The sequence below is a fragment of the Myxine glutinosa genome, chromosome 3 (genome assembly GCF_964187855.1).
Source record: "Myxine glutinosa chromosome 3, kmMyxGlut1.1, whole genome shotgun sequence".
NCBI classification, from domain to species: domain Eukaryota; kingdom Metazoa; phylum Chordata; class Myxini; order Myxiniformes; family Myxinidae; genus Myxine; species Myxine glutinosa.
Genome location: NC_136263.1, coordinates 99,794,180 through 99,821,920, shown reverse-complemented (window position 1 = coordinate 99,821,920; position 27,741 = coordinate 99,794,180). Strand labels below are relative to the sequence as shown.

At 48.5% G+C, this 27,741-nt stretch overlaps 1 protein-coding gene across 1 annotated transcript in view; it reads right to left on the bottom strand.

Annotated features, from left to right (window-relative positions):
- The window catches only part of LOC137423335 (putative endonuclease 4), a 103,132-nt gene that overhangs the window by 38,375 nt on the left and 37,016 nt on the right, over positions 1–27,741 (bottom strand). The window contains exon 4 of the mRNA XM_078774321.1: positions 13,237–13,289. Within this exon, the coding sequence (XP_078630447.1) occupies positions 13,237–13,289 (53 nt within the window). The remainder of the gene's footprint in view (positions 1–13,236; positions 13,290–27,741) is intronic.

The following is a 27,741-nucleotide window of genomic DNA, read 5'->3' as shown; positions in this document are numbered from 1 at the left end:
CTGGTCGGAATCCCACCTACGCGTGGCTACTCAGCGAGGCCGGCGAACTCCGCTGCCCGGAATCGCCTCAACGCTTGAGGCTCGTTTGGCACCACTCGAGGACTTGCCACAGCACGGATGTCCGGCTTGTCAGCGCGGTCATCTCTGTCCCGATTAACGGACAGGCAGCGAGCCTCGTCTGGCGGCAGTTTCTAAGGATGTCGAGTGGGATCTTCATAGACTTTCACGGTACTCGGGCACTACAGGGGAATGTCGTATCAAGCTAGACGATCATATACCATAGCACGATGTATTCGGATGATCGCCTACCGGTCCTGCCCACCATCCTCTTTGCTCGGGTGATAGCGGGAATGGCTACCGCACTGTTGACGCTATTCCCCGCATCTAACTCCGGACAAACACGGCCCAAAAGCTATCAAACGAGACGCTACTTCAGGACGTGCAATTTATCGCTGCCCAGCGTGCTCGCCCACTCGACTCGGCGTGCCGCGCTGGTTCGACAGGCCGAGTTCGACTTTCCCTCGAATGCAGTGCGCCCTAGGTAATACAATCCACTCGTCGATCGGGTTCGTATTCAGTACCCCAATCTCGAGCCCGCTCGAGTGCTGGTGCCAAATGGACGCGAGACTATAGTTTTGGTGCGCCACTTTGCTCCGTGCGGGGTACCACTCAGCTGGAACTCCGCTCCAGGAATCCGAGGACGGGGCGAATCGCCGTCAAACCCGCCCGCACGCGCCCGAACCAATTGATGACGTCACCGACTAATCACGCGTTTGCCCTATGGCGCCATTGACGTAATTGCGTGCTTCACACGCTCTCGTCATCTGGGTTCGTTTACTCAAGTTTCCATGTACCTTGGTAACTCCACAGATAGCGGAAATACTCAACCTGACCGCCCCAGCACATACGTGCGTGTCATAACGTGGCGGTACCTAGAGGTCGTGCCGACGGCCCGCGCAGTCTAGCACTCAACGGGACTCATGCCGTTATTTGCTGAGACCGTAGGCCTTCGGGGCGTCTAGCACACAACGGGGACTCATGCCGTTATTTTGCTGAGACCATAAGCCTTCGGGGCATCTAGCACTCAACGGGGACTCATGCCGTTATTCGATAGGACCATGGGGCATTTGGGGGTGCATTTGGGAGTACACGGTGACCTCATGAAATGGTAACATTGAGCGTAGCGCCCGACTCCCTTGTCTCCTGAGCAGGCCACGGAGGCACCGTCCCACCTGTTCGCCCTTGACTCTTGGCTTGTTGTTTCTAGGACAGAGCTCTTGGCTCGTTTCCACAACACGTTTCGAGACTGTGAGACGCCTCGCCCGGCCGCTGCCTGTTTCCATTTCCCTCTGACCCAGACTGTGAAGGTCGCTCGACTTCGGTACGCAGCGCGCAGCTGCAATCTCGGAAGGGGGGGGGGGGGGGGGGGGATGGATGAGTGAGGGGGTGAGATGAGAACATTCTCTCGGTTTTGTCGATAGGAAATCCATGGATGGACAATCCATCCGGGACATTGCGGTACTCCATGGCGTCGGTGCGTGGAGCGATCCAGCTAGATCTGAGCCATTCAATGGCAGCATTGAATGGATGGATGATCCGGCTAGATCTGAGCCATTCGTTGAATGGATGGATGGTTGGCAAATCCGGTATAGCCGATCTTCTTCGTTCCGCGGAGCTTTACCTCTAACTAAGGTACCGGAAGGACAATTTAGGTTCGGGTACACGTGACATTGCATGCCGTGCGTGTCCAACAACAACAACATGATGCATTTTAAGGCCATTTTCCCTGCTAGAGCGGGGGTTAGCCTTGCGGTCCCCATGACAATCTTCTCCATTTTGCCCTATTTTCTGCATCTCTCCTTGTTAACCCCCTTGCCCGCATTTCTTCTTCCACCATCTTTAGCCAAGTCTTTCTCGGTCTTCCCCGTCCTCTACTTCCTTCTACATTAACTTCCATCACTCTTCTCAACCAGTCACTTTCATCCTTCCTCAATACATGACCAAACCATCTCAACCTGTTCCTCTTCACAGCATCAATGACAGGCAATATTCCCATCATCTTTCGCAATTCATCATTTGTCTTCCTCTCTCTCAACGATACTCCGCACATCCATCGAACCATTCGCATTTCCACCCTTTCCAGCCTTCGTTGCTGCTCTACGTTCATTACCCATGTCTCGCTCCCATAAATCATAACACTTCTCACACATGCAGCATACACCTTTCCCTTCAGCTTCAGCGACACTCTCCTCCTCATCAGAACGCCACTCAGTTCCCGAAACTTCTTCCATGCACATCTCACTCGAGCAACCGTTGCCGAGTCTGATCCACCTTCTCCATTCAGTATGTGCGTGTCCGTCCGAGGTAATTACCGATCCACAGAGCGCTGTACTGCAGGACGGGACGAGATATGCCGTCTGCGTTTCCCGTTCGAAATTTCCAGACCGTGGGAGCGATGGGCGATGGATTTCAAAAGGGCCGCTGACGGTGTGGAGTAACTCTCGTTATGGCTCCGAATGGCTCTCATCGATTCTCTCTCTCCCTCGATGTGTACTCCTGACCTCGCTATTATTCCATGACGACATGGACCTAACATGGATCGACCATGAACCCTTGGGAGCCTAGTCAGGTACAGGCCGACGTGGAGGCTTACTGTAATGCGCTGTGCGACAAATGGCAATTCGCTCTTCGACAAGGTACAAATTATCCAATCTAGCTACTGTGCCGACTACCCCACTGTAAGACTACTGCAACCCACGGGCTCATCGTCTTCTCCCTGGGATGAACACTGCTTGCTTTGTTCGATATCTTCTTGTTTGGGATTTCCTCCTCGGTACATCTATATCTGGGAAATGATTGCTAACCAAGCTACGAGTGCGCGGTTGAAATGCAGTAACCCTGCAATCGGGATTGATGGCCCCTGGGCGTTCGACTGGCAGTAACATCCTTCCGATGTATTTTGTTCTTTGCATTCCTATGTATCCCTCTGCTGTTTATCAATATGTGTCTGCTGTTCATTACCGGCTAGTCAAGTTTTAAGCGTGGGGAGAATGTGATGAAATCGTCATCCACGTTACGACACTGATGTTATTCTCCTCATTGCCGCTAAGCGACACCTCCGCGGCTCTTATAAAAAGCCAATCAGACAGGAGATATTCATCCATCATCGCCATGCAACTCCATAGCCCCTCTGGGCTTCCGTAGAATGGTAACGATTCTGCCATATATACTATCAGCTCATTTAATGTTATACCACCTGTACGCACCTGTATTCACCTGGAGTAATATTAATACAATGCTTATTGGTTTCTCTCTAGATGCTGTCGAGAACGATTTCGATTAAACCGACTCTTGGGACAATGTTGTATCTTTGTTTTTACAACAGTGCCCACGTCTTGTCTTGGTCGCCCAGCTTGCACCCAAAGTTGTGCTTGTTTGCGACCGAGACGATTCGTTATGTTTTTCCGTTGGGTTGATTGTGTTTGTGCTTCTCATTATTGCTTGTTGGGTTACTTGTATACTTACCACATACAGTGCATTCAGAGATTATTCAGCCCCCTTCACTTTTTTTCACATTTTGTTATGTTGCAGCCTTATGCTGAAATCGTTTATATTGCTGCGGTTTTGAGATTTGCACATCGAAGTCATTAAAGGTTAAAGGTTAAAGGGTTGCCCCCCCCCCCCCCCCCCCATAGTTAGTCACACAAGCAACATGTTGGCCCATTTGTAGTATAGTTATGTCTTAGTATGTGTAAGAATAGGCCATTTCCCCTCTTAGTGCCTGCGTTGTGTATTGTGTAAAGACCGGAGAGTAGGCCCCATTCATTTTGCGTCCACCCTCCAATTCTACCTCGATGGGCGTAATCCATCCCGCGCCCCATGTGGGTGACCACTAGTCAAGCTAACACGAGGTAGGCCTAAAAGGATGGGGCGGCGTTGAGGTCGGGAGCGGCAGCGGGAGACGGTAAGAGCCACCAGCCAATCAGAGCTCTAGTGAGAGGGCGTGGTGAAGCGCGTCTGGTGAGTTCCAGAGGGGCGGGTCTATAAAAGCCCATGCGAAAAGCCCTCGAGAGGACTTTAAGGACTTGATCGGCGGTGGCGAAAGGACTTATCAGCAGGACTTGAAGGATTTGAACGGCGGTGGTGAAAGGACTTATCAGCAGGACTTGAAGGACTTGAACGGCGGTGGCGAAAGGATTAGGACTCGCAAGTGGAGAGCGTTGCAAATGACTTGTTGGGGGAAACGCGCGTTGTTTGAGGACGTGTTGCAAATGAGGCATTGGTCGGGTATGACCAGAGGTGGTGTATGAGTGGTGTATTGAGGACAAGTGGAATTGTGTTGAGTGAATTGACTTGCATGGTGTGCAAGGGAGGAAAGGAATGTGAGCACAAGAGGTGTGCAAGAGAGCTTGGTGTGTGGAATAAATGGTGTGGAATGCTTGGTGCAGGATAGAGGGTGTGGAATGCATGGTGCGAAGGAGTGAATGGGGGAAGATGGACCCCTTCACGAATACCCGGGGAGGGTAGTTTAAAGTTAGGTAGAGGGTCGAGGTAAATTATTGGATATTGACATCTGTGGTACAGGAAGTAGCAGGAAGTGCTTGGATGGGTGCATGAGTCTGTGGAATGGCTGGGTGTGTGGGCTTTGTTGGTGCGTATGGTTATTGGGGCACTCCGCCACTGGTAGTCTGTCGGCCAGGTGAGGCCACAGGTAGGCTCTGGGAGCCAGTCAGAGTAGTGTTCAGTGGGGCCCGAGGATCCAGGAGAAGGACCCGGGTAGCCCAATGCCAGAGAGGGCATCAGAGGGGTGAGAGAGCCAGGAGGGGCCTTCCCCGATTTAGGGTAGTCGCAAGGAGCAAGGTAAGCTCGGGTGGCGACTTCAGTGGCGGAGGTGCACAGGCAGGGAGACTTGCTAGTGGAGCCAAAGGACCCAGCCCCGAAATTGTGCAAAGGCACAGTAGTGAAAAATTGGGGAGTGAGACCCAAATTGGATGGCATCACAGGATGGTCAATGGGAATTGGTTTTCAGAACCACATAGTGTAACGATGGCCAACTGAATTGGCAGGGCAAGACCCCGGGTAGTGTAACTGAGTTAATGTTATTAGAGTATAGTTAGGATGAGGAATCTCTTCGCACCATCCACATCCACTCACCAAGGAGACGGAACTCCACACCGGGTTTTGTAAACTGTTGAGTAAGTGAGACGCATCATGACGTGGAAGTGTGACATTGTGTGTAATTCCATCTCTTCCTTCTTGGAAGGAACCCCTTCTTCCAACCCCTGCTCTGCAGGGAAAAATGGCCTCTAAAGGTGGTTCTTCCTTCTTGGGAGGGATTGGAAGACGAATTTGGTTTAGAGGGGGATATGGCAGACAGAACGTTGAGACGGATTTGTAAAGTGGAAATACAGGGAGGGGTAAAGGTACTGTAGTGTAGCTGACATGGGGGGTTACGAACGGTTAGGGACGAGCTTGCTCTGCTCGCTCTCCCGCGCCCCTCATGTTGCATTGCCTCGTATTGATGTGTACCTTTGCGTCCTTTCCTTTGCTAACTGTGCTTTGTCTTCCTCCCCACCCATGGACCCATTTTGGAGTGGAGTGTGCAGTAACACTGAACTGTGCAGTTGCAACTGGCTACACCTGTGCGGCACCCCTGCTGCATTTTGTTGCACCACAATACACATTATGGACCACACGTTCTGTGGCCTTGCCTTTTTGCTGAGCAGTCACTTGCTGCAAACGTACCTTGCACCTGCGGACCACTGGTTTTAAGTGGCGTCGATGTCACGCAGTCGGCCCACATGATTGGCCCTGCTGGCAATAAAAACGGACACGGTTTGTACATTGAATTCTGGTGTGCCAAGAAAGAAGACCTTTAAGTTTATTTATTTATTATTGCACACCAAAGATGAAGCAGGAAGCAAGAAGATGCAGCCAAGCAGCAAATGTGACATTTAAATATGACATTTGAAATGTAAACTTTTTGTGTAATGTGTATTGGTGCATTGCTGTGCTTTTTCTCCCCTCCAAACTTCTTTCCACAAAAAGAACAGGTCCTGGGTTATAGAGATGTAAATAATTAGGTTGTGATTGTAAATAAGATGCTACCCACCGGCTTTTTGTTTAGTTTGAGAATTCATTCCGCAATTCGGTTAGTTGTGGGTGCGAGTCTGTTAGTTAGTTACACAACGCAGTAGGTGGAACATATCTAGTGTTGTAAAACTGTCACAAACAGGGAGTTAGATTAAATGTTGGAGGGGAACCACATCTAAGTGTCACACGTAATTTAAAAACTAGTCCCAAACCTTTCTCAAAACCGGTCGTTCTCACGTGTGTGGGTTCGACTCTGGGACGAGTCTGGCAAGGGAGGCAGTGCTGCGGTTTTGAGATTTGCACATCAAAGTCATTAAAGGTTAAAGGGTTTCCCCCCATAGTTAGTCACACAAGCAACATGTAGGCCCATTTGTAGTATAGTTATGTCTTAGTATGTGTAAGAATAGGCCATTTCCCCTCTTAGTGCCTGCGTTGTGTAAAGACCGGAGAGTAGGCCCCATTCATTTTGCGTCCACCCTCCAATTCTACCTCTATGGGCGTAATCCATCCCGTGCCCCATGTGGGTGACCACTAGTCAAGCTAACACGAGGTAGGCCTAAAAGGGTGGGGCGGCATTGAGGTCGGGAGTGGCAGCGGGAGACGGTAAGAGCCACCAGCCAATCAGAGCTCTAGCGGCATGCCGTGAGAGGGCGTGGTGAAGCACGTCTGGTGAGTTCAAGAGGGTTCGCGGGGCGGGTCTATAAAAGTCCATGCGAAAAGCCCTCGAGAGGACTTGAAGGGCGGTGGCGAAAGGACTTATCAGCAGGACTTGAAGGACTTGAACGGCGGTGGCGGAAGGATTAGGACTCGTTGGGGATACGCGCGTTGTTTAAGGACTTGCGCAGAGAGAGAGAAGAAGAGGCGTTGAACTGTACAAAGTGCGTGGGCGCAGCCAGACGTGCCGGTAACGCATATTGCGCTTTCCAGCCACGCGAGTAAGCGCGGCCATAGCCGCAAGTGAATAACCACCAGCCACGCCAAAGTCCGCTCCCGACCATTCGCCCCGTGATAACCCGCTCCGTTCAGACGACACGCGGCGAGCTCCTGCCTTCTCCTCCTTCCATCTACATGGGACGTGCCGGGGACCGGAGAGAGGGCTGCACGGGAGCCATCCCTGGACGCGCTGAACACCGTCCTGACATCTGCAATCCCCGTGTGTGTGTGTGTGTGTGTGTGTGTGTGTGTGTGTGTGTGTGTGTGAGAGGGGCCCGTGTCCTTGGGATTAAGAATAAGACTGTATAAGCTGCTCTGTGTGTCTGCATCCTGTACTACAAATACGTGCAATAGTATTTAAACCATTTGTTCTTTCTTTCTTTCCTGATTCGATCGTACCTGTGATTTCTCCATTGACTAAGCGCGGTACGAATACGATCGCTCCAAGCGGGTCTAGTAAGTGATAATAGCGCGAATCACATGTACGCAACCGCTCGGCGTCTCACCTACACACGTGGTTCGTGCAGGGCTCGTTTCCTCGCTTCCAGGGCAGCGCGAGTACTTAGGTAACAGCGAATTTGGGCCTGAAACCCTATTTCGCACTGTCCGGGAGGGACGTAATAGGTCCTGGGTCGCGCCAGGTCAGTCAAAGACAAGGGGACTAATCCCCCCTTGGTAAGGAGAGAAGGCCAGTGGCAGATCCGCAACAATATTCATTTTTTCCCTCATCAATCTACACGCAATACCCCATAATGACAAAAGAGAAAACAGGATTTTAGAAAGTTTTGCACATTTATTTAAAAGAAAAAACTGAAATATCACATTGACATAAGTATTCAGACCCTTTGCTATGACACTTGAAATTTAGCTCAGGTGCCTCCCATTTCTCTTGATCATCTTTGAGATGTTTCTACACCTTGATTGGAGTCCACCTGTGGTAAATTCAATTGATTGGACATGATTTGGAAAGGCACACACCTGTCTATATAGTATATAAGGTCTCACAGCTCACAATGCATATCAGAGCAAAAAACAAGTTTGGCAGTAAAAGGAGATATTGACCTTTTTTCAGGTCAATCCGGTGCTCTCTTATCTGACATGTCAATGTGATATTTCAGTTTTTTCTTTTTAATAAATTTGCAAAACTTTCTAAAATCCTGTTTTCTCTTTTGTCATTATGGGGTATTGCGTGTAGATTGATGAGGGAAAAAATGAATATAAACGATTTCAGCATAAGGCTGCAACATAACAAAATGTGAAAAAAGTGAAGGGGTCTGAATACTTTCTGAATGCACTGTATGTAGCAAAAGCAATCTGCACTGTTCAGACATGTTCGTAAATTCAAATCAATCTGAAATATAGGAATATTAAAATATTATGATAATATTGAAATATACACGATTAAAAAGAACACTAAAAATATGTGAGATTGGATTTCCAATTTGTTCTGCAACTAAAAATGTTGTTGTTACCGGTGTGTACCCCGGTTTAGAATAGGTACACCGTATCCCTGCGTGTCGTAAGAGGCGACTAAAGGGGTAGGCGTCAGGAAGGGCATCCAGCCATAAAAACATTGCCCTCAAAAAGAGAACCATGACAATTAAGACTACATATGGGCAGGGTACAGCCCGAAGTACCCCGTGGGGGACCCCACTCCCTCTCGTCAAAACTCAAGGTGGGGAACCCGATCGAAGCAAGGGTGGAAATCATTCCATTTAAGACGACGAAACGTCTGATGCCCGACGCGGAGATCGGTTTCTGAGGTTTGGGACATGGAATGTAGGGACAATGACAGGGAGATCAGGAGAAGTGGTGGAAGTATTGATCAGAAGAAGAGTGGACATATGTTGTGTGCAGGAGACGAGATGGAAGGGAAGTGGTGTGAGAATGGTGAAGGGTAGGCAGGGACAGAAATACAAGTTTGTGTGGCAAGGGTGCCCGGAGGGCGTGAATGGTGTTGGTGTCCTATTTTCTGAGGAGTTTGCAGACAGTGTGGTGAGTGTGACTAGAGTGAGTGAAAGGTTGATGATGGTGAAAATGATGATTGGAAAGCTCTTGGTGAACATCATCTCGGGATATGCTCCGCAGGTTGGTCGGAGCGATGAAGAGAAGGACAAGTTCTGGTGTGCGATAGAGAAGCTGATGGAAAACGTGAAAGATGAGGAAGTTGATGTGGTAGGAGACCTAAATGGATATGTGGGAAGGAGTATGGATGGTTTTGAGTGAGTTCATGGGGGTTACGGATATGGTGTGAGAAATGGAGAGAGGGAAAGGATTTTGGAGTTTGCTGATGGAGCTGATTTGTTGATTTGTAATACTCAGTTCCACAAAGAGGATAATAAGCTTGTTACATACACGTCAGGTGGGTCGACGACAACCGTTGACGACCTGCTGGTGCGTAGGCGAGATAGGGGGGACCTCCGGGACACAAAGGTGATCCCGGGGGAGGAGGCTGTTTCACAGCACCACTTGGTTGTCTGCGACGTAAGGGTGAAAGGTGCGAGGAGAGCTCGGCGGGTGAAGTACCAACCGAGAATGAAGGTGTGGAGGTTGAAAGAGGTGACAGTGAGGGAGGCATTCAAAGAGAGGCTGAGTATGGTAGAGGATGATGTGGTTGAGCTTGAAAGTGGTTGGATGTCAATGAAGGATAGTCTGTTGGGAGCCGTTGGTGAGGTATGTGGATGGACAAAAGGACCACCGAGGCACTCGGAAACATGGTGGTGGGATGATGAAGTTGGAAAGAAGATTGACGAGAAGAGGAAGAAGTTCAAGGAGTGGCAGAAGGCGAAGGGTATGGGGGCAGAAAAGGCAGAGCATGAAAGTTATAAGGCAGCCAAGAAGGCTGCAAAGAAAGAGGTAGCAACCATCACGTGTACGCAACCGCTCGGTTGCCAAGAGGTATGTAGGAAAATGATCGGAGAACGTTTGGATTTGGAAGAGGGTCAGAGAGCGGTATTCAGGATTGCAAAGCAGATAGCGAAAGAGAGGTGTGATGTGATGGGGGTGAGTTGCTTGAAGGATGAAGTGGGACAAATCGTTGTGGACCCAGATGGAATTAAAGGAAGATGGAAGAGATATATGGAAATACTGTTGAATGCAGAGAATGAATGGGATGGCAACATCGAGAGTAACCCAGTTTTATGACCGGCAGAGAAGATAACCGAGAAGGTAGTTGAGGAAGCGATAAAATCAATGAAGAGTAGAAAAGCGGGAGGGCCGACGGGAGTTGTGGGAGATATGTTGAAGGCAGCGGGAAATTGGGGTGTGAAGAGAATGACAGAGATCTGCAATCTGGTGGTGAAAGAAGGCCGCATTCCAGTGGGTTGGGAACTGAGTACCCTCGTCCCTCTATACAAGGGGAAAGGTGACCCTCTGGAGTGTGGCTCGTATCGAGCGATAAAGTTATTGGAGCATGGAATGAAGGTATTGGAAAGGGTGTTGGGTAGGAGGATAAGGAAGAAAGTGAATATTGATGAAATGCAGTTTGGATTTATGCCAGGAAGAGGAACGACAGACGCACTTTTTATTGTGAGGCAGTTGCAGGAGAAGTATATGGAGAGGAGGAAGAAGTTGTTTCTTGGGTTTGTTGATCTGGAGAAAGCATTCGATAGGGTTCCACGTGAAGTTGTGACATGGGCATTGAGGAAGTTAGGAGTGGAGGAATGGTTGATCAGAGTAGTGATGGCAATGTACAAAAGAGCGCGCACAGCTGTAAGGATGAAGGACGGGAACAGTGGCGAGTTTGAGGTGAAGGTGGGAGTGCATCAGGGGTCGGTACTAAGTCCACTACTATTTGTAACTGTGATGGAGGTGCTGGCTCAGAACGTAAAGGAGGGTTTACCGTGGGAGTTGTTGAATGCAGATGATCTGGTGTTGAATGCAGAAAGTATGGATGGACTGAAGGAGAAGATGAACAAGTGGAAGGAACGTATGGAGACAAAAGGTCTGAAGGTGAATATCGGAAAAACGAAGGTGATGGCAAGTGGTAAAGCATGTGGTGAGGTGGAAAGAACTGGGAAGTGGCCGTGTGCTGTGTGCAGGAAGGGTGTCGGAGTGAATTCCATTCAATGTACAATGTGCGCTGAGTGGGTTCATCAAAAATGTAGTGGTTTGAGAGGGTCATTAACCAGTGTGGCAGCTACATTCAAGTGTAAGGTGTGCACAGAGGGAGCTGCAGATGGAGGAAATGTTGAGTTGGATCTTGGAGATGGCGTGAAGCTGGAAGGTGTGAAAACATTTTGTTACTTTGGAGACATACTGAATGGAGAAGGTGGATCAGACTCGGCAACGGTTGCTCGAGTGAGATGTGCATGGAAGAAGTTTCGGGAACTGAGTGGCGTGCTGACGAGGAGGAGAGTGTCGTTGAAGCTGAAGGGAAGGTGTATGCTGCATGTGTGAGAAGTGTTATGATTTATGGGAGCGAGACATGGGTAATGAACGTAGAGCAGCAACGAAGGCTGGAAAGGGTGGAAATACGAATGGTTCGGTGGATGTGTGGAGTATCGTTGAGAGAGAGGAAGACAAATGATGAATTGTGAAAGTTTTTTTTTTTTTTTTTTTTTTTGTTTTTTTTGTATACAAGATCGAGGCTCGTGAAAGAGCTAACATTAATCACACAAAAAGACAAACCGACACACAAAACACAAAAAACAAGGGGAGCGGCAGACAAGATGGGGAGAGAGGGGGAAGGACACAAAAGAGAGGGGGAAGAGGAGGAAGGACACAAACACAACATTTGAGAGCAGGGACATCGGGAGGACTTGGGGGGAGGTGGGAGAGGAATAAAACATATGAACACTGCAAGGACTCTGGGGTGAATTACCGGGGGTAGAAAAGATCAAGGTTTTCGATGGGGGAAGATAAGAGATGGTGGTGAACAGCTGTTTTAAAGACCTGGAGGGAGGAGTGGGATTGAAGGGAGTGGGGGAGTTTGTTCCAGAGGCGGGAGAAAAGGGGAATGAAAGAGTGAAGGTGAGCAGAGAGCCTAGACTTTGGCAGTTTAACCATAAGAGGGTTGCAGGCAGATCTTGTGCGACCTGAAGGAATATTGGGGGGACAGAGCACAGAGAGAGCTGGGGGAGCAAGGCCGGAGAGGAGTCGGTAGAAGACAGAAAGACCACCAACCTGCCTGCGGTGAGTGAGTGAAAGGCCCTCGGTGTTGACTACATCGCAGGAGATTCCAATGATTCTGAAAGCTTTGGCCTCAACAGCGTGAAGCCGAGCAAGGTGTGAGGCAGGAGCACCAGCCCAGAGGGGGGAACAGTATTCCATTGAGCTGCGGATGAAAGCCTTGTATGTGGTGAGGAGCTCAGGTATGCCAAGGAAGGACTTCGCACGACGGAGCATGCCCAGTCGGCGACTGGCTTTGGAGGCCAGCTTGGAAATGTGGTTTTCCCAAGAAAGATCATGGCAGATAGTGAGACCCAAAAGCTTGAGCGACAGAACTTCTTGGAGAGGATTGTTGAGAAAGTAGATGGGAGGGTTGTCCAGTCGGTCCTTTCGGAGAGACATTGTAAGAGTGTGAGATTTGTCAGGATTGAAAGACATGTTCCACTTGTTTGACCAGTCTGTGATTTTATCCAGGTCTGCAGAGAGTGAGGAGGCTGCAGACTGCCGATCTGAGGGATGAGGAATGGAGCGACAGAGAGTAGAGTCGTCAGCAAAGAGATAGAGAGGATTTTCAAGAGAGTCAGAGAGATCAGATGATAGGAATAGAGCCTGTGATGGATGCTGTGAAGAGAAACAGGTTGAGATGGTTTGGTCCTGTGTTGAGGAAGGATGAAAGTGACTGGTTGAGAAGAGTGATGGAAATGAATGTAGAAGGAAGTCGAGGACGTGGAAGACCGAGAAAGACTTGGCTAAAGATGGTCGAAGAAGAAATTCGGGCAAGGGGGTTAACAAGGGGAGATGCAGAAAATAGGGCAAAATGGAGAAGATTGTCATGGGGACCGCAAGGCTAACCCCCGCTCTTGCAGGGAAAATGGCCTTAAAATGCCTGTTGTTGTTGTTGTTGTTGTCTGCAACTAAAAATCCTTACGTGTTGGGTTAATCTCGGCCGATTTCAGTTTCAAAATCAGCATCCTCAAATTAGTCTGAGACGCATACTTTTACCTCAATAGCAAATTTGTTGTTGTCCAATGAATTATTAATCACACAATTGACCTTTCCAACTCGTCTCAGCTCTGCCTTTTCAGCATGTCGCTTCCGTACCTTCACTTCTTTCATGGGGGTCACTCGTGCTGCTCTCTTTCCTGGCATTGCACCTGCAGGTCAAACCAAGGCAGGTGATCACATATATTAAATAAGGTTTTTGCGTTTGGGACAATCCATTTTTAATATTAAAAATGCACAGCCAATCAAAACAATAAAAAGTCAACCAAACTTGCGCCTATTTTGATAAAAACGGACGAGAGTCGATCAAGTTTTCAGGCGATGTTTCGTTCTTCGCCCACAAACTTGTTCAAAGCCAAGTGAACAATCGAATTTGTGGACCAGCTTTTATCTGCCTTGTATTAAACCTCTTCCAGTCCAGCATACTGATGTTCAGAGTGGAAAACAAAAAATGATTACCAGTACGTTTTCCCCATTGTTTACGCCAATCGTCCTTCATTGTCTGCCTGCTCCCTCTGCATCGGTTTCTTGCATGATGTATATGTGTGTGTGTGTGTGTGTGTGTGTGTGTGTGTGTGTGTGTGTGTGTGTGTGTGTATGTATGTGTGTGTGTGTGTGTATGTATGTGTGTGTGTGTATGTATGTGTGTGTGTGTGTATGTATGTATGTATGTATATATATATATATATATATATATATATATATATATATATATATATATATATATATATATATATATATATATATATATATATATATATATACGTATATATATATATATATATACACAGTGAAACCTTGACTTACGAGTGCACCAAACTTATGAGTTTTCCGAGATACGAGCCGTCGCTCGGGCGGTTTATTGCTTTGAGATGCGAGCCGAGATCTGAGTTACGAGCTTACGCCACCCGCCACCAGGTGGGTTCCGGTCACGTGGTTATCTTGCTGTGCAAGCATCTCTGCCGTATATCGCTGCTGCTTTGTTTTCGCATTTTGGTTATTTTGGAGCTTACGCCACCCGCCACCAGGTGGGTTCAGGTCACGTGGTTATCTTGCCGTGCAAGCATCTCTGCCGTATATAGCTGCTGCTTTGTTTTCGCATTTTGGTTATTTTGGAAAATTTCTTAGTTTTAACCATGGGTCCTAAGAAATTGAGTGCCAAGGGTAGTACTGAGAAGAAGAGGAGGATGATGTGCTTGGATATAAAACACGCAATCGTCGAAAAACATGAGCGAGGTGTGCGTGTTGTCGACTTGGTGAGGCGGATGTGAAGGCAGCTGAAGATTTTATTTTAACTTTTGCCGAACTGATAGAAGCCGAACGATACATCCCCCAGCAAATCTTCAACTGTGACGAGACAGGGCTTTTCTGGAAAAAGATGCCGAGGAGCACGTATATAACGGCAGAGGAGAAGAGCATGCCAGGCCACAACTTGTTCAGAGTGCCGGCGATAGCTCGCCTTCTCTTTGTGGAAAACACGGTGAGATCCTTAACATCCAACAACTAATGGGACGCAAACGGGGCGCCCAGTTTAGCGGTACACACATTGATGAATCACCCTGCCTGTGATTCACCCATGACAGGTTATAGCTGGGTCGGGATTCAAACCCAGGCTGGACAGTTTAGAGTCAAGTGTGCGTACCTCCAGTCCAGGCCATCCTGCCAACTTGTATGCTGCATACAGGTGAAATATAAAGCGCGAGATATTTTTATATATACTGTATATTTAAAAAAAAATTGGTGTGGTTTTTGGCGGGCTGGAACGGATTAATAGCATTTCAATGCATTTTAATGGGGAAATTTAATTTGAGAAACGAGCAAATTGAGTTACGAGCTCGGTCACAGAACGAATTAAACTCGTAAGTCAAGGTTTCACTGTATATATACATACATACATACATACTAGCCGAAACCCGTGGAACATCCACGGAAGGGAGGATGTGGTGTATGGATAGAGTGTACCATTATGGATGGCATCGGGGAGCGCTCATGGGATCTTCTTCTTCCGTTAAGCTCCAATTTTTTCTCTTTAAGTTAAGTCCAATCAGTCCTCTCTGCTCGAAGTGCTCAGGCCATGCCTTCCCGCTCTCATACTTTTATTTCCGTTCGGTGTAGAAAGAGATTGACATATCGTTCGTCTGTTTTCAGCTCGTTATCTTTAAGCTTCCTTACGTCTCGCCACCTGCTACACCTCTCTGAGTTACGAGGATTTATGCAACGCACCCCGAGTATCGCAACGTCACTCCATTTAACTTTATTAAAATGACGATAAAGACGTGAAACCCGTGGAACATCCACGGAAGGGAGGATGTGGTGTATGGATAGGGTGTACCATTATGGATAGCATAGGGGAGCGCTCATGGGATCTTGTTCTTCCGTTAAGCTCCAATTTTTTCTCTTTAAGTTAAGTCCAATCAGTCCTCTCTGCTCGAAGTGCTCAGGCCATGCCTTTCCGCTCTCATACTTTTATTGCCGTTCGGTGTAGAAAGGGATTGACATATCGTTCGTCTGTTTCAGCTCGTTATCTTTAAGCTTCCTTACGTCTCGCCACCTGCTACACCTCTCTGAGTGACGAGGATTTATGCAACGCACCCCGAGTATTGCAACGTCACTCCATTTAACTTTATTAAAATGACGATAAAGACGTTTCCTTATATATCCTAATTTAAAATGTTCAAGCGAATAAAAAGACCATTTGGTTCACACCACCCATGTTCACACCACTCGACTGTCCAATCAGCGGACGGCTCGCTTCGCCTTCGCCCAGCAGACGCCAATACGATGGCGTCGTAAGATGGCGTCGTATCGGCAGTTAATCGGATGCTTTTGGGCCTCAACGTCGGCTAATTCAGATTTTTCGAGTATGGCTGTACGTGATAAACAAAGAGCGCGGTTCGTAGATCGTAAATCCATTGGTGCCGTGGGCATCGGGTCACTGGGTGCGGCGTAAAAGGGATAACAAAGTCGAGTCCTTACGGTATTATTATATAGAGATATATATATAGAGATGTGTATATATATATATATTGTTACAGACACGACTTTGATGTTAAGGTGGGCCGAGCGGAATGGCCGTCGTGTCCGCACAAATTACCCGATTGTACTCGAACGTCGACGAAGCCGCGCTACGCTGGCTCAATAGGAAAGAGAAGACACCCGGCTGGGTTATAATGACACAATACGACACCAGGGGTTCAGTTCTCAAGACCTCCGGAGGAGGTTATATTAAGGCGGAAGGTTAGATTACAACTACAAGAGGTACATCATAGGAAGACAGGCACTTAGACACAACCTTATATTATTCCCGACAGACCACAGAGAAACAGGACAAAAACTGGCTCACACGGGGATTGATGGCAAGGAAAGCGGGTATTCGATGGCCAGCACAAGGTGCACCTTGTGCTCAGGGACAGGATGGCGCGGCCCAAAAGATGCAGGAGGTCTCTCAGCGCTCGAGGTGGCGTCTTGTCGTCTCAAGCTGGGGGCGCATCTGACGTCACGTCCGGCAAGCGGCTGCGTATATCCGGCGGGGAGTGACACGCCCTCGGCTCGTTAGCTCCGCCCAGATGGAATCGGTCCGCCCTTCTTATTGGGTGCGGGGGGGGTTTACCAGGCTCCGCCCTTGACGAGGAGCTGACAGCCAGCCCCTTCGTGGTAACCCCGTGGGGCGCATGGATAATGGCGGCTAACCGAGCCGGAGGGAGGACGCACACTCCCCGCGCGCGCCGTTGTTGTAGTTGTTGTTGTAGCTGTAGTTGTTGTTGTTGTTGTTGTAGCTGTAGTTGTTGTTGTTGTTGCTGTAGTTGTTGTTGTTGTTGTTGTAGCTGTAGTTGTTGTTGTTGTTGTTGTAGCTGTAGTTGTTGTTGTTGTTGTTTGGGGAAGAAGATGGGAGGAGGTATGGGAAGGTCCTAAACTCACTACTGGTGCCATATAATCACATTCTGGTGCAACGAAGTGTCATAATTAATGGAAACGAGGCCTTAACTGACATAGATTAAGAATAACTAGGAAGATGTCCGAAAGTTGTCTACGTGTGGTGCGGTGGACCTGGGCACGACATTTAATGGGGGAATAAGGGGAAGGTCGGCTCTACTGATTGTTATTTACATGCAATGGGACTAGGGAATGGGGGACTGGGGAAAGTTGGGGAGTATTGGAGAAAATAGGGGAATATTTACAAGCGGATATGGAGGCCAAATTCCATATTCGCAACATTGCACCCTTCTCTACCCTCGGGGCGTCCCGACCCGATAAATTTTTACCTACTTTAGTGTGGCACGCAATGTAGTTCCCTCTACTATTAACTCTACCCTGAGTGCGACAGTTTTACAGATATTCACAAATGAGTAAATATGTCCCCCTGCGACGTTGCACCCTTCTCCTCACAGAAACACACCCACAGGATAACCGAATCCGGAAAGAATTCTCAACTAAACATACAGCCGGTAGGGAGCATTATTTACAAGACTATGCTGCTATTTACACTACGATCCAGGACCTGTTTTTGGAGGAACACATGCAGATGTTATGCATAGAGAGAGCGCGCTTGCCAGCATCGATACACCAACCCACGAGTGCTCTGTGGCCGACGGCCTTTAATAACGTGCAGAGCACCCTTCCCGAGCATCAAAAGCACCACCCCACCACCAATCGGTGCAGTCACCATTGTTCATTGGAATAAAAATAAATTCGACAACCCCTAACCCTGCAGGTGTCTCTTGCTCTTCTTGTGGTGCACTTGGTGGTGTTAACTATTAGTGGTTCACCTGTATGGCATAGGTGCCACGTTGATCCATAGGTCCATCCCCGGGTGGTGCTTGGCCGCAAACGAACTGCGGTCCATTGTGGGTGGCCACAAACATTGCGGTCCATATGGTGTATCGATCCCGGCAGCAAACAGCGAAAGTGCAGGCCCACAACTGCGCAGCCAGCACCTCTCTCTCCTCTCTCTCTACCCCAAAGCCAGATCCTCGGAGGTGGGAGACAAAAGAAGAAACAAGTGAGTAAGGTGGTAAGGGCGCAAAAGTGCACGCAATATAAGGTAATGCACACTGGGGGCACATGGGAACCAGGTGAGACAGGTACGTTCCTATCGTACGCCCCCCCCCCACCAGGTAACCTACATGGCCCCTCCCTTACCCCTTACTGTATCCACAAAACACAACACTACCCATAAACATCTACTTTACAAATCAACAAACATCCCTACTGTCTTCCCCGTTCCTCCCATAAACCAAATTCGTCTTCTCTCCCTCCTAACCAATCAAATTTGCCATTTTCAACTCTCATCAAAATTTGCCATCTCCAACTCAACATCATAATTTGCCATTACCAATTCATCATCAGTCCCTCCTAGGGAGGGAGAGATGGAATCACCCCAATGTCTCATCCACGTCGTGATGCGTCTCACAAATCCACACAGCGATTCATCTCCTGCAACAAAACAAAGAAAACACAGGTGTGGAGTCATCATCATCACCACAGGTAAGTGGCTGCGTATGGTGCGACAGGTTCATCAATCCTAACTATCTCCTAAATGACTTTAACAACTTTACACTACCCGGGGTCTCTCTCCGGCCAAACCATTGGCCCTCTTACACTATGGGTTCTAAAAACCAATTCCCATTGGCCAAACTGTGGTGCTCTTCAATTTGGGGTCTCACTCCCCCGATTCATCTCCCGGTGCCCTCGCACAATTTCTGGGCTGCGGCGTGTACCTCTCCCAGTGGGTCTACCCACCTGCACACCTCCACCACTGCAGTTGCCTCCGAGCTTACCTGCTCCTTGCCCTAACCTAACTACCTGGGGAAGGCCCTCTGGCACTCTCCCCACTCGGTGCCCTCTCTGGCACTGGGCTACCCGGGTCCATCCTCCGGATCCTCGGGCCCCATCCACAACTCTACCGGCTCCCAGAGCCCACCTGCGGCCTCACCTGGCCGACATCCTCACAGTGGTGGAGTGCCCAACCAACTACACACACTAACAGGCTACACGCCCAGCCATTTCCACAACACTAATGCACCCATCCACAACACCATTCTGCAACCGCACCACAAATGCCAATATCCAACCACAATTTACCTGTACCCTCTACCTAACACTTACACTACCCGCCCCGGGTACTCGTGAAAGGGGTCCACTCTTCCCCCATCCACACCTTCGCACCATGCACACCACTCCGTACCACTCACTCCAACTCTCTCCACACACCTGTACCTGCACACCTGTGCTCTCACACCTGGTGCCACCTGCACCCTTCTCTCCCCAAGCGCATTCGCGCTGATCCACACACTCACTACTCATACACTGCTCCACACACCTGTCCAGTTGCACACCTGTGCAATCACACCTGTCCAGTTGCACACCTGTGCAATCACACCTGTTCAATTCTCACTCACACGGCATCATCTCAGCTAACTACTCCCTTCTGAAACTTGCGCTTCCCAGTCGTCCCTTTAACTATTGCGCTCCCTCGTCATTATAATCCACACTAATCTACCTGCGTCCCCACTACAGGTATCAGTCACTAACTAACCTTAACGTTACCTACTGTCATCTTCGCTAGATCCCTACACACAATATCCTAACCCACCCGGGCTAGTTTTCACTGCCATACACCCCATAAACTATAGCTCCTTTGCCCCCATATGGGAAGGGTGGCAGGGATGCCCCCCTTACCCACCGGGCCCATCGCTCACTACCAATTTTGCACATCAAATTTCAATAAATCAAAAATTTTGCCAATCACTGCCCATCATCTGCCAATCACTACTGCCAATCCCTTGCCAATCATCAAATTTTGCTTTTCTCTAATTTTGGGTCCAAAACACTAACCGCATCACCCAGTCGACTCACTAATACCTCTCGGTGCGCCAATCCCTGTCCAAAGCCCGGCTTCGTAAAGCCAAGCAATGGATGCTGGTTGTTTTGTGCCAGCGGCTGGATGCGTCCGGCACTCGGTGCAGGGACGGGGGCTTACCCGGGCCGAGATCCCACGCATCACCTCGGCGTGGAGCCATCCAATGTCCCGATCTAGACCTGCCGGCACGTCTCACCAAAAAGTGGTCGCCATGACGACCCTTTCTATCGGGCTGCCAGCTCCGCCTAGTGGAGCACGGACGCGGCCGTTCAAAGCGAGGCCCAGCACGCACCGAGGGCCCGATTCGGCTATAAGTCGTTCTACACTCTACCCCGTCTAACGTCGATGCTTCACCTGGACGCTTACACCCCGCAGCCCGTTCCTTGCTCACACCTCCAGCCGTGCCCATGCTCCTCGTACCTTTCCTTACACACCCAGGTACCCTCATTCCACTCACAGCCTTGGTCACACACCTGACCACCGAACACTTTGGCACACATTCGTTGCTCGCACACCTCACCAAAACACCTCTTCGCGCCCCCTCCTCGGTCACCTCCTCTGTGACAATCACAGGTGTGCCCTCATTCGCACACCCACTCACGTGCCTCACCACCAACTCCAGCGTGCATTCCCACTCACGCTCTACCATTCCAGGTGTGCATCCTTCCATCCCAGGTGTACATCCTCGTTCACCTGTCACAACTAACTCACGCTCCATGTCACTCCCACTACTTTCACCTCCATTCTTGACAGCGCACTCACCCTTACTCTTGACAGCGCACTCTTTCCTCATGCACCTGTCCGTCACACACCTTCCTCGCGCACACTCTCCCGTCACACCCTCTGTAACACTCACCACAGGTGTGCATTCTTCCTTGCCTTTGACAGCGCACTCTTTCCCCATGCACCTGTCCGTCACACACCTTCCTCGCGCACACTCTTGCGTTACACCCTCTGTAACACTCACCACAGGTGTGCATTCTTCCTTGCCTTTGACAGCGCACTCTTTCCCCATGCACCTGTCCGTCACACACCTTCCTCGCGCACACTCTTGCGTTACACCCTCTGTAACACTCACCACACCGCGCTTCCATGTGCTCCCTCGCACACGCGCTACGACCGACTCACTCTCGCCAGCACACTCACTCCTTGGCACGCACTTTTTCCTCACACACCCCAGAGTCGGACTTTCTTGCACACCTCCTTTTTCGCACACCAGACCTGTCGCACACTTCACCAACGGCCTTTCACGAACACCCGGATCCAAACCAATCCCCAAGCTTCTTAAATCCCCTGGCGCATCATACGCACGACCATATTGGTCACCACTTACACCGGGTCCTCTTCCTCTTCGCTTCTCCTCCATCACCTGCGAATCCCTCATCCGGTTAATGAGCACACCACGATCCAAACACAGACTTTGGACCAATTCTTTTATCTCCTCTTTTATCTCTTTGTTATCCTCTCTCCGTCGCTTTTTAATTTCGCTCATCCCTTCTTCCACTTCTTTCTGTGTCGCTTTCAACCCTCCTAATACCGCAGTGTTCCTTTGAACCTGCTCCACTAACTCCGTCTGTCCCACCGTCAGCTGCTCCACCTCCTGCGTCAGGTCCTCTATGCCCCCTTGTAACTTTACAGTCCCCTTTCTCACCTCCTTCTCCATGTGCTCCTTACAGTGCCTCACCTCCTCGCGCACTCCTCCGACCTCCTCACTCACACCTCTTCTAATCTCCTCTCCCTCTACCCCATTTTTCACTCCCTCTATCTGATTCTCCTGGGCAGCCATTCTATTTTCTACCCCCATTAACCCATTTTTCACCTCCTTTATCCCGTTGTCTAACCCCTCAAAATTTTTGTCTACCTTCTCACCAGTACCCCTCGCTTCGTCCCTCCTTACCCCCATCTGGCTTCCCATTACCCCCAATCGCTCACTCCGAGCCCTCGCTTCGTCCCTCATTACCCCCAGTTGGCCCTCCAATCGCTCACTCCGAGCATCCATCCGGTTCCCCATTACCTTCATTTGCTCACAATGAGCATCCATCAGATTCCCCATTCTGTTTTCCCTTTCTTCATTATACTGGACCACAAGGGCCGTCATTTGTATACAAAACGAGTTCCAATCCATCGGGGGCGCTGCCACGGTCGCTGGCGCGGTGATCAGCGAGGCGCCATTTTGCGCGCCCGCTTCTTCGTGCGTGACGGCGCTATTTTGCGAACCTGCCGCCCTCACTGCTTCGCTCTCCTCCTGTCCCTCATTTTGGTCCTGGATCGACCCTGCTTCACTCTCCCCTACCGGACCCCAGCTGTCTTGATCCGCCATAGCGCGACTTGCAAAATTCGAGTTTCGTAAAACAAATACAAATTTCGGCCGCTCCAAATTTTGACCAAATTTTTTTTTTCCTCTATTCGTTTTTTTTTTCAAAATTTGGTCGGGCCTCGAATCTCACTCCCGACACCAATTGTTATCGTACTAACACAATTGGTGTCCAAAATTTGGGCTAAATAAATTTAGTCCCAGGTTCGAATCCCATCTCCTGACTACCAATTGTTACAGACACGACTTTGATGTTAAGGTGGGCCGAGCGGAATGGCCGTCGTGTCCGCACAAATTACCCGATTGTACTCGAACGTCGACGAAGCCGCGCTACGCTGGCTCAATAGGAAAGAGAAGACACCCGGCTGGGTTATAATGACACAATACGACACCAGGGGTTCAGTTCTCAAGACCTCCGGAGGAGGTTATATTAAGGCGGAAGGTTAGATTACAACTACAAGAGGTACATCATAGGAAGACAGGCACTTAGACACAACCTTATATTATTCCCGACAGACCACAGAGAAACAGGACAAAAACTGGCTCACACGGGGATTGATGGCAAGGAAAGCGGGTATTCGATGGCCAGCACAAGGTGCACCTTGTGCTCAGGGACAGGATGGCGCGGCCCAAAAGATGCAGGAGGTCTCTCAGCGCTCGAGGTGGCGTCTTGTCGTCTCAAGCTGGGGGCGCATCTGACGTCACGTCCGGCAAGCGGCTGCGTATATCCGGCGGGGAGTGACACGCCCTCGGCTCGTTAGCTCCGCCCAGATGGAATCGGTCCGCCCTTCTTATTGGGTGCGGGGGGGGTTTACCAGGCTCCGCCCTTGACGAGGAGCTGACAGCCAGCCCCTTCGTGGTAACCCCGTGGGGCGCATGGATAATGGCGGCTAACCGAGCCGGAGGGAGGACGCACACTCCCCGCGCGCGCCGTTGTTGTAGTTGTTGTTGTAGCTGTAGTTGTTGTTGTTGTTGTTGTAGCTGTAGTTGTTGTTGTTGTTGCTGTAGTTGTTGTTGTTGTTGTTGTAGCTGTAGTTGTTGTTGTTGTTGTTGTAGCTGTAGTTGTTGTTGTTGTTGTTGTTTGGGGAAGAAGATGGGAGGAGGTATGGGAAGGTCCTAAACTCACTACTGGTGCCATATAATCACATTCTGGTGCAACGAAGTGTCATAATTAATGGAAACGAGGCCTTAACTGACATAGATTAAGAATAACTAGGAAGATGTCCGAAAGTTGTCTACGTGTGGTGCGGTGGACCTGGGCACGACATTTAATGGGGGAATAAGGGGAAGGTCGGCTCTACTGATTGTTATTTACATGCAATGGGACTAGGGAATGGGGGACTGGGGAAAGTTGGGGAGTATTGGAGAAAATAGGGGAATATTTACAAGCGGATATGGAGGCCAAATTCCATATTCGCAACAATATATATATATATATATATATATACATATATATATATACATATACATATATACATATACATATATATATATATATATATATATATATATATATATATATATATATATATATATATATATATATACTGAAACGCAAAAGAAACTTACCACCTTTGAAACCTTTAAATATCAACAATAACACTGCGTATAGTAAATGTGTGAACTTATTTGTGGACAATAGTGTCCTCACTGTCAGACAAAACGGTCACGGATGGTCACTTGAACCTTCAATGGTCACTTCATAGCACAGCTGTTGAACAGCCGTTTTGACTGTCAGCGATTAGCCAAGGGGTACGGGATGATTTTAATGAGCTGCACGTGATGTCTTGATATTGGCTTTAAAAAGGCCAGTGCAAAATGGGCATTTCAATCAACATGCCACGATTGTCAAGGGATCAACGGCAGCGTGCCCTGGGCATGCTGCAAGGCCGACTGAGCTACCGTGAGGTGGCACGTCGCCTTGGCTGTTCACACCAGACGATATCGGCCCTGGTGGACAGAGACACCCTCCACAACTCTGCAGATGACAGACCTCGATCAGGGAGGCCAAGAGTCACCACTGCAAGGCAGGACAGGCAGATGGTCCGAAGTCACCTGCGGGATCGATTCCGTCCAGCATCCCGCACTGCGGCAGAAACTCCGGGGCGTGCAAACCCACGGATCTCCAATGATACTGCACGAAGACGACTGCATGACTTTGGTCTGACTGCCAAAAGACCATACAGAGGCCCCGTGATGACGGTTGCCCATCGCCGCAACCGTCAGAGATGGTGCCAGCAGCATCAGCGGTGGACCTTGGCGCAGTGGAACGAGGTCGCTTTACAGCGAAGAGTCAAGGGTTCTGTGTGGAAAGTCCTGATGGGCGGTGAGCGTGTCTGGAGAAGAACTGGCGAGCGATATGCCGATTGTTGCGTGCGGTTAAGCCAACAGGTGGGGTTGGCCCAAGTGTGATGGTGTGGGCAGCCATATCAGGCCGGTACAGGACGCCACTGGTGGTTGTGGATGGGAATCTTAACGCCCAGCGGTATGTGGATAACATCCTGCGACCTCATCTGCTGCCATTCCTGCTAGACCACCCAGAACTGAGAACCTTTCAGCATGACAACGCTCGTCCCCATGCTGCTTGCTTTACCACTGCATTTCTCCAAGGCGAGAACATCAACACCATGCAGTGGCCTGCGCTCTCCGCTGACCTGAATCCCATAGAGCACCTGTGGGATGAGCTTGGGAGACGCGTAGTTGGCAGGGCCAGGACACGGGCAGAGCTGCTTCAGACATTGAGGACTGAGTGGGACAGAATCCAGCAGCAATCCATCCAAAGACTGGTAGGCAGTATACGCCGACGATGCACTGCCTGTATCCAAAACAATGGTGGCCATACACGCTATTGAAAGGGGACTGACATTGCACCCTGTGCTGTTCTGTACTGTAGAACAAACTGATGAGATGGTGTATCTTGGTCAAAAACTTGACATGTCATCAATAAAATGCCAATGTTTCAATTAGCAATTGTTGGTTTGTTTTATTTTGAACTGTTACAATTTTATTACATTTCAAACAAGTGGTAAGTTTCTTTTGCGTTTTCGGTCTTTTTGAAGTTGGTCAAAATGGTCAAAATGGTCAAATGTTTCGGTCAAAATGCCCATTTTGCACTGGCCTTTTTAAAGCCAATATCAAGACATCACGTGCAGCTCATTAAAATCATCCCGTACCCCTTGGCTAATCACCGACAGTCAAAACGGCTGTTCAACAGCTGTGCTATGAAGTGACCATTGAAGGTTCAAGTGACCATCCGTGACCGTTTTGTCTGACAGTGAGGACACTATTGTCCACAAATAAGTTCACACATTTGCTATACGCAGTGTTATTGTTGATATTTAAAGGTTTCAAAGGTGGTAAGTTTCTTTTGTGTTTTCGGTCTTTTTGAAGTTGGTCAAAATGGTCAAATTTTTCGGTCAAAATGCCCATTTTGCACTGGCCTTTTTAAAGCCAATATCAAGACATCACGTGCAGCTCATTAAAATCATCCCGTACCCCTTGGCTAATCACTGACAGTCAAAACGGCTGTTCAACAGCTGTGCTATGAAGTGACCATTGAAGGTTCAAGTGACCATCCGTGACCGTTTTGTCTGACAGCGAGGACACTATTGTCCACAAATAAGTTCACACATTTACTACACGCAGTGTTATTGTTGATATTTAAAGGTTTCAAAGGTGGTCAGTTTCTTTTGCGTTTCAGTATATATATATATATACACATACAGTCATGTGAAAAAGTAAGTACAACCCATGTAAAGTTTTGACTTTTTCAACATATTTCAACATACAGCTATTTGGTCTTCATTTCAACAATATTGATAGATAAAGGTGACATAATATAACAAATATCATGAAACATTTACATTTTGTAGTCCATTGTATAATTTAAATAAACATAAATGCAAATTTTGCATGTGGGAAAAGTAAGTGCACCCCTATATTTATCACTACTTCAAATACCTAAAATTAGAATCAGGTGCACCAGCTCATGTGCAAATGATTAGAACATCATTAGAGAGGATCTTGGAGGAACCTGTCTTATTTAATTAAACATCAGACATTTAGTTTGGTTTGCTCTTTGTTGTTGAAGTGTGCGGCGTCACCATGCCTAGATCAAAAGAGCTCTCTCAGGCCTTCTGAAAGAAGGTTATAGATGCCTACGAGTCTGGGAAGGGATTTAAAAAGATCTCCAAACAATTTGAAATCAATCATTCGATTGTCCGGAAGATCATCTACAAGTGGAGAAGATTCCAAACAACTGCCAACTTGTTCAGGCCAGGCCACCCCCGCAAGTTCAGCCCGAGAGCAGACCGCAAGATGCTGAAAGAAGTCTCAAAGAACCCCAGAATGTCATCACGGGACCTACAGGTAGCTCTTGCCCCTTTGATGTCAAAGTGCACGAGTCTACCATTAGAAAGAGGCTGCACAAATTTGATATACATGGGAGGTGTGCCAGGAGAAAACCTTTGCTGTCCAGAAAGAACATCAGGGCAAGACTAAAGTTTGCCAATGAACACCGAGGCAAAGACCAGCACTTCTGGAACAATGTGCTCTGGACAGATGAGTCAAAGGTAGAGCTATTTGGCCACAGTACCTGAAGACATGTTTGGCGAAAACCAAAGACAGCATCTGACCACAAGAACCTGATACCAACTGTGAAGCATGGTGGTGGAAATATTATGGTTTGGGGCAGCTTTGCTGCATTAGGGCCTGGGCAGCTCACCATCATAGAATCCACTATGAATTCTTCATTGTACCCGAGGGTGCTTGAGGATAATGTGAGGCTATCTGTCGGAAGTTGAAGCTCAACCGAAGGTGGTCCTTGCAACATGACAATGACCCTAAACATACCAGTAAATCCACCAAGGAATGGCTGAAAAGAAAGAAATGGAGGGTTCTGGAATGGCCAAGTCAAAGCCCGGATCTAAATCCCATCGAGATGTTGTGGGGGGATTTGAAACGAGCTGTGCATGCAAGAAACCCCTCAAACATCGCACAGCTGAAAGAATTCTGCATTTAGGAGTGGGCAAAAATTTCTCCCAGTCGATGTCAGAGACTGGTAGACAGTTCTAAGAAACGCCTACTTGAGGTTTTTTCTGCCAAAGGGGGCAATACCACCTATTAGAGCCAAGAGTGTACTTACTTTTTCCACATGCGAAATTTGCTTTTATGTTTATTTAAATTATACAATGAACTACAAAATGTAAATGTTTCATGATATTTGTTATATTATATCACCTTTATCTATCAATATTGTTGAAATGAAGATCAAATAGCTGTATGTTGAAATATGTTGAAAAAGTCAAAACTTTACATGGGGTGTACTTACTTTTTCACGTGACTGTGTGTGTGTGTGTGTGTGTGTGTGTGTGTGTGTGTGTGTGTGTGTGTGTGTGTGTGTGTGTGTGTGTGTGTGTGTGTGTGTGTGTGT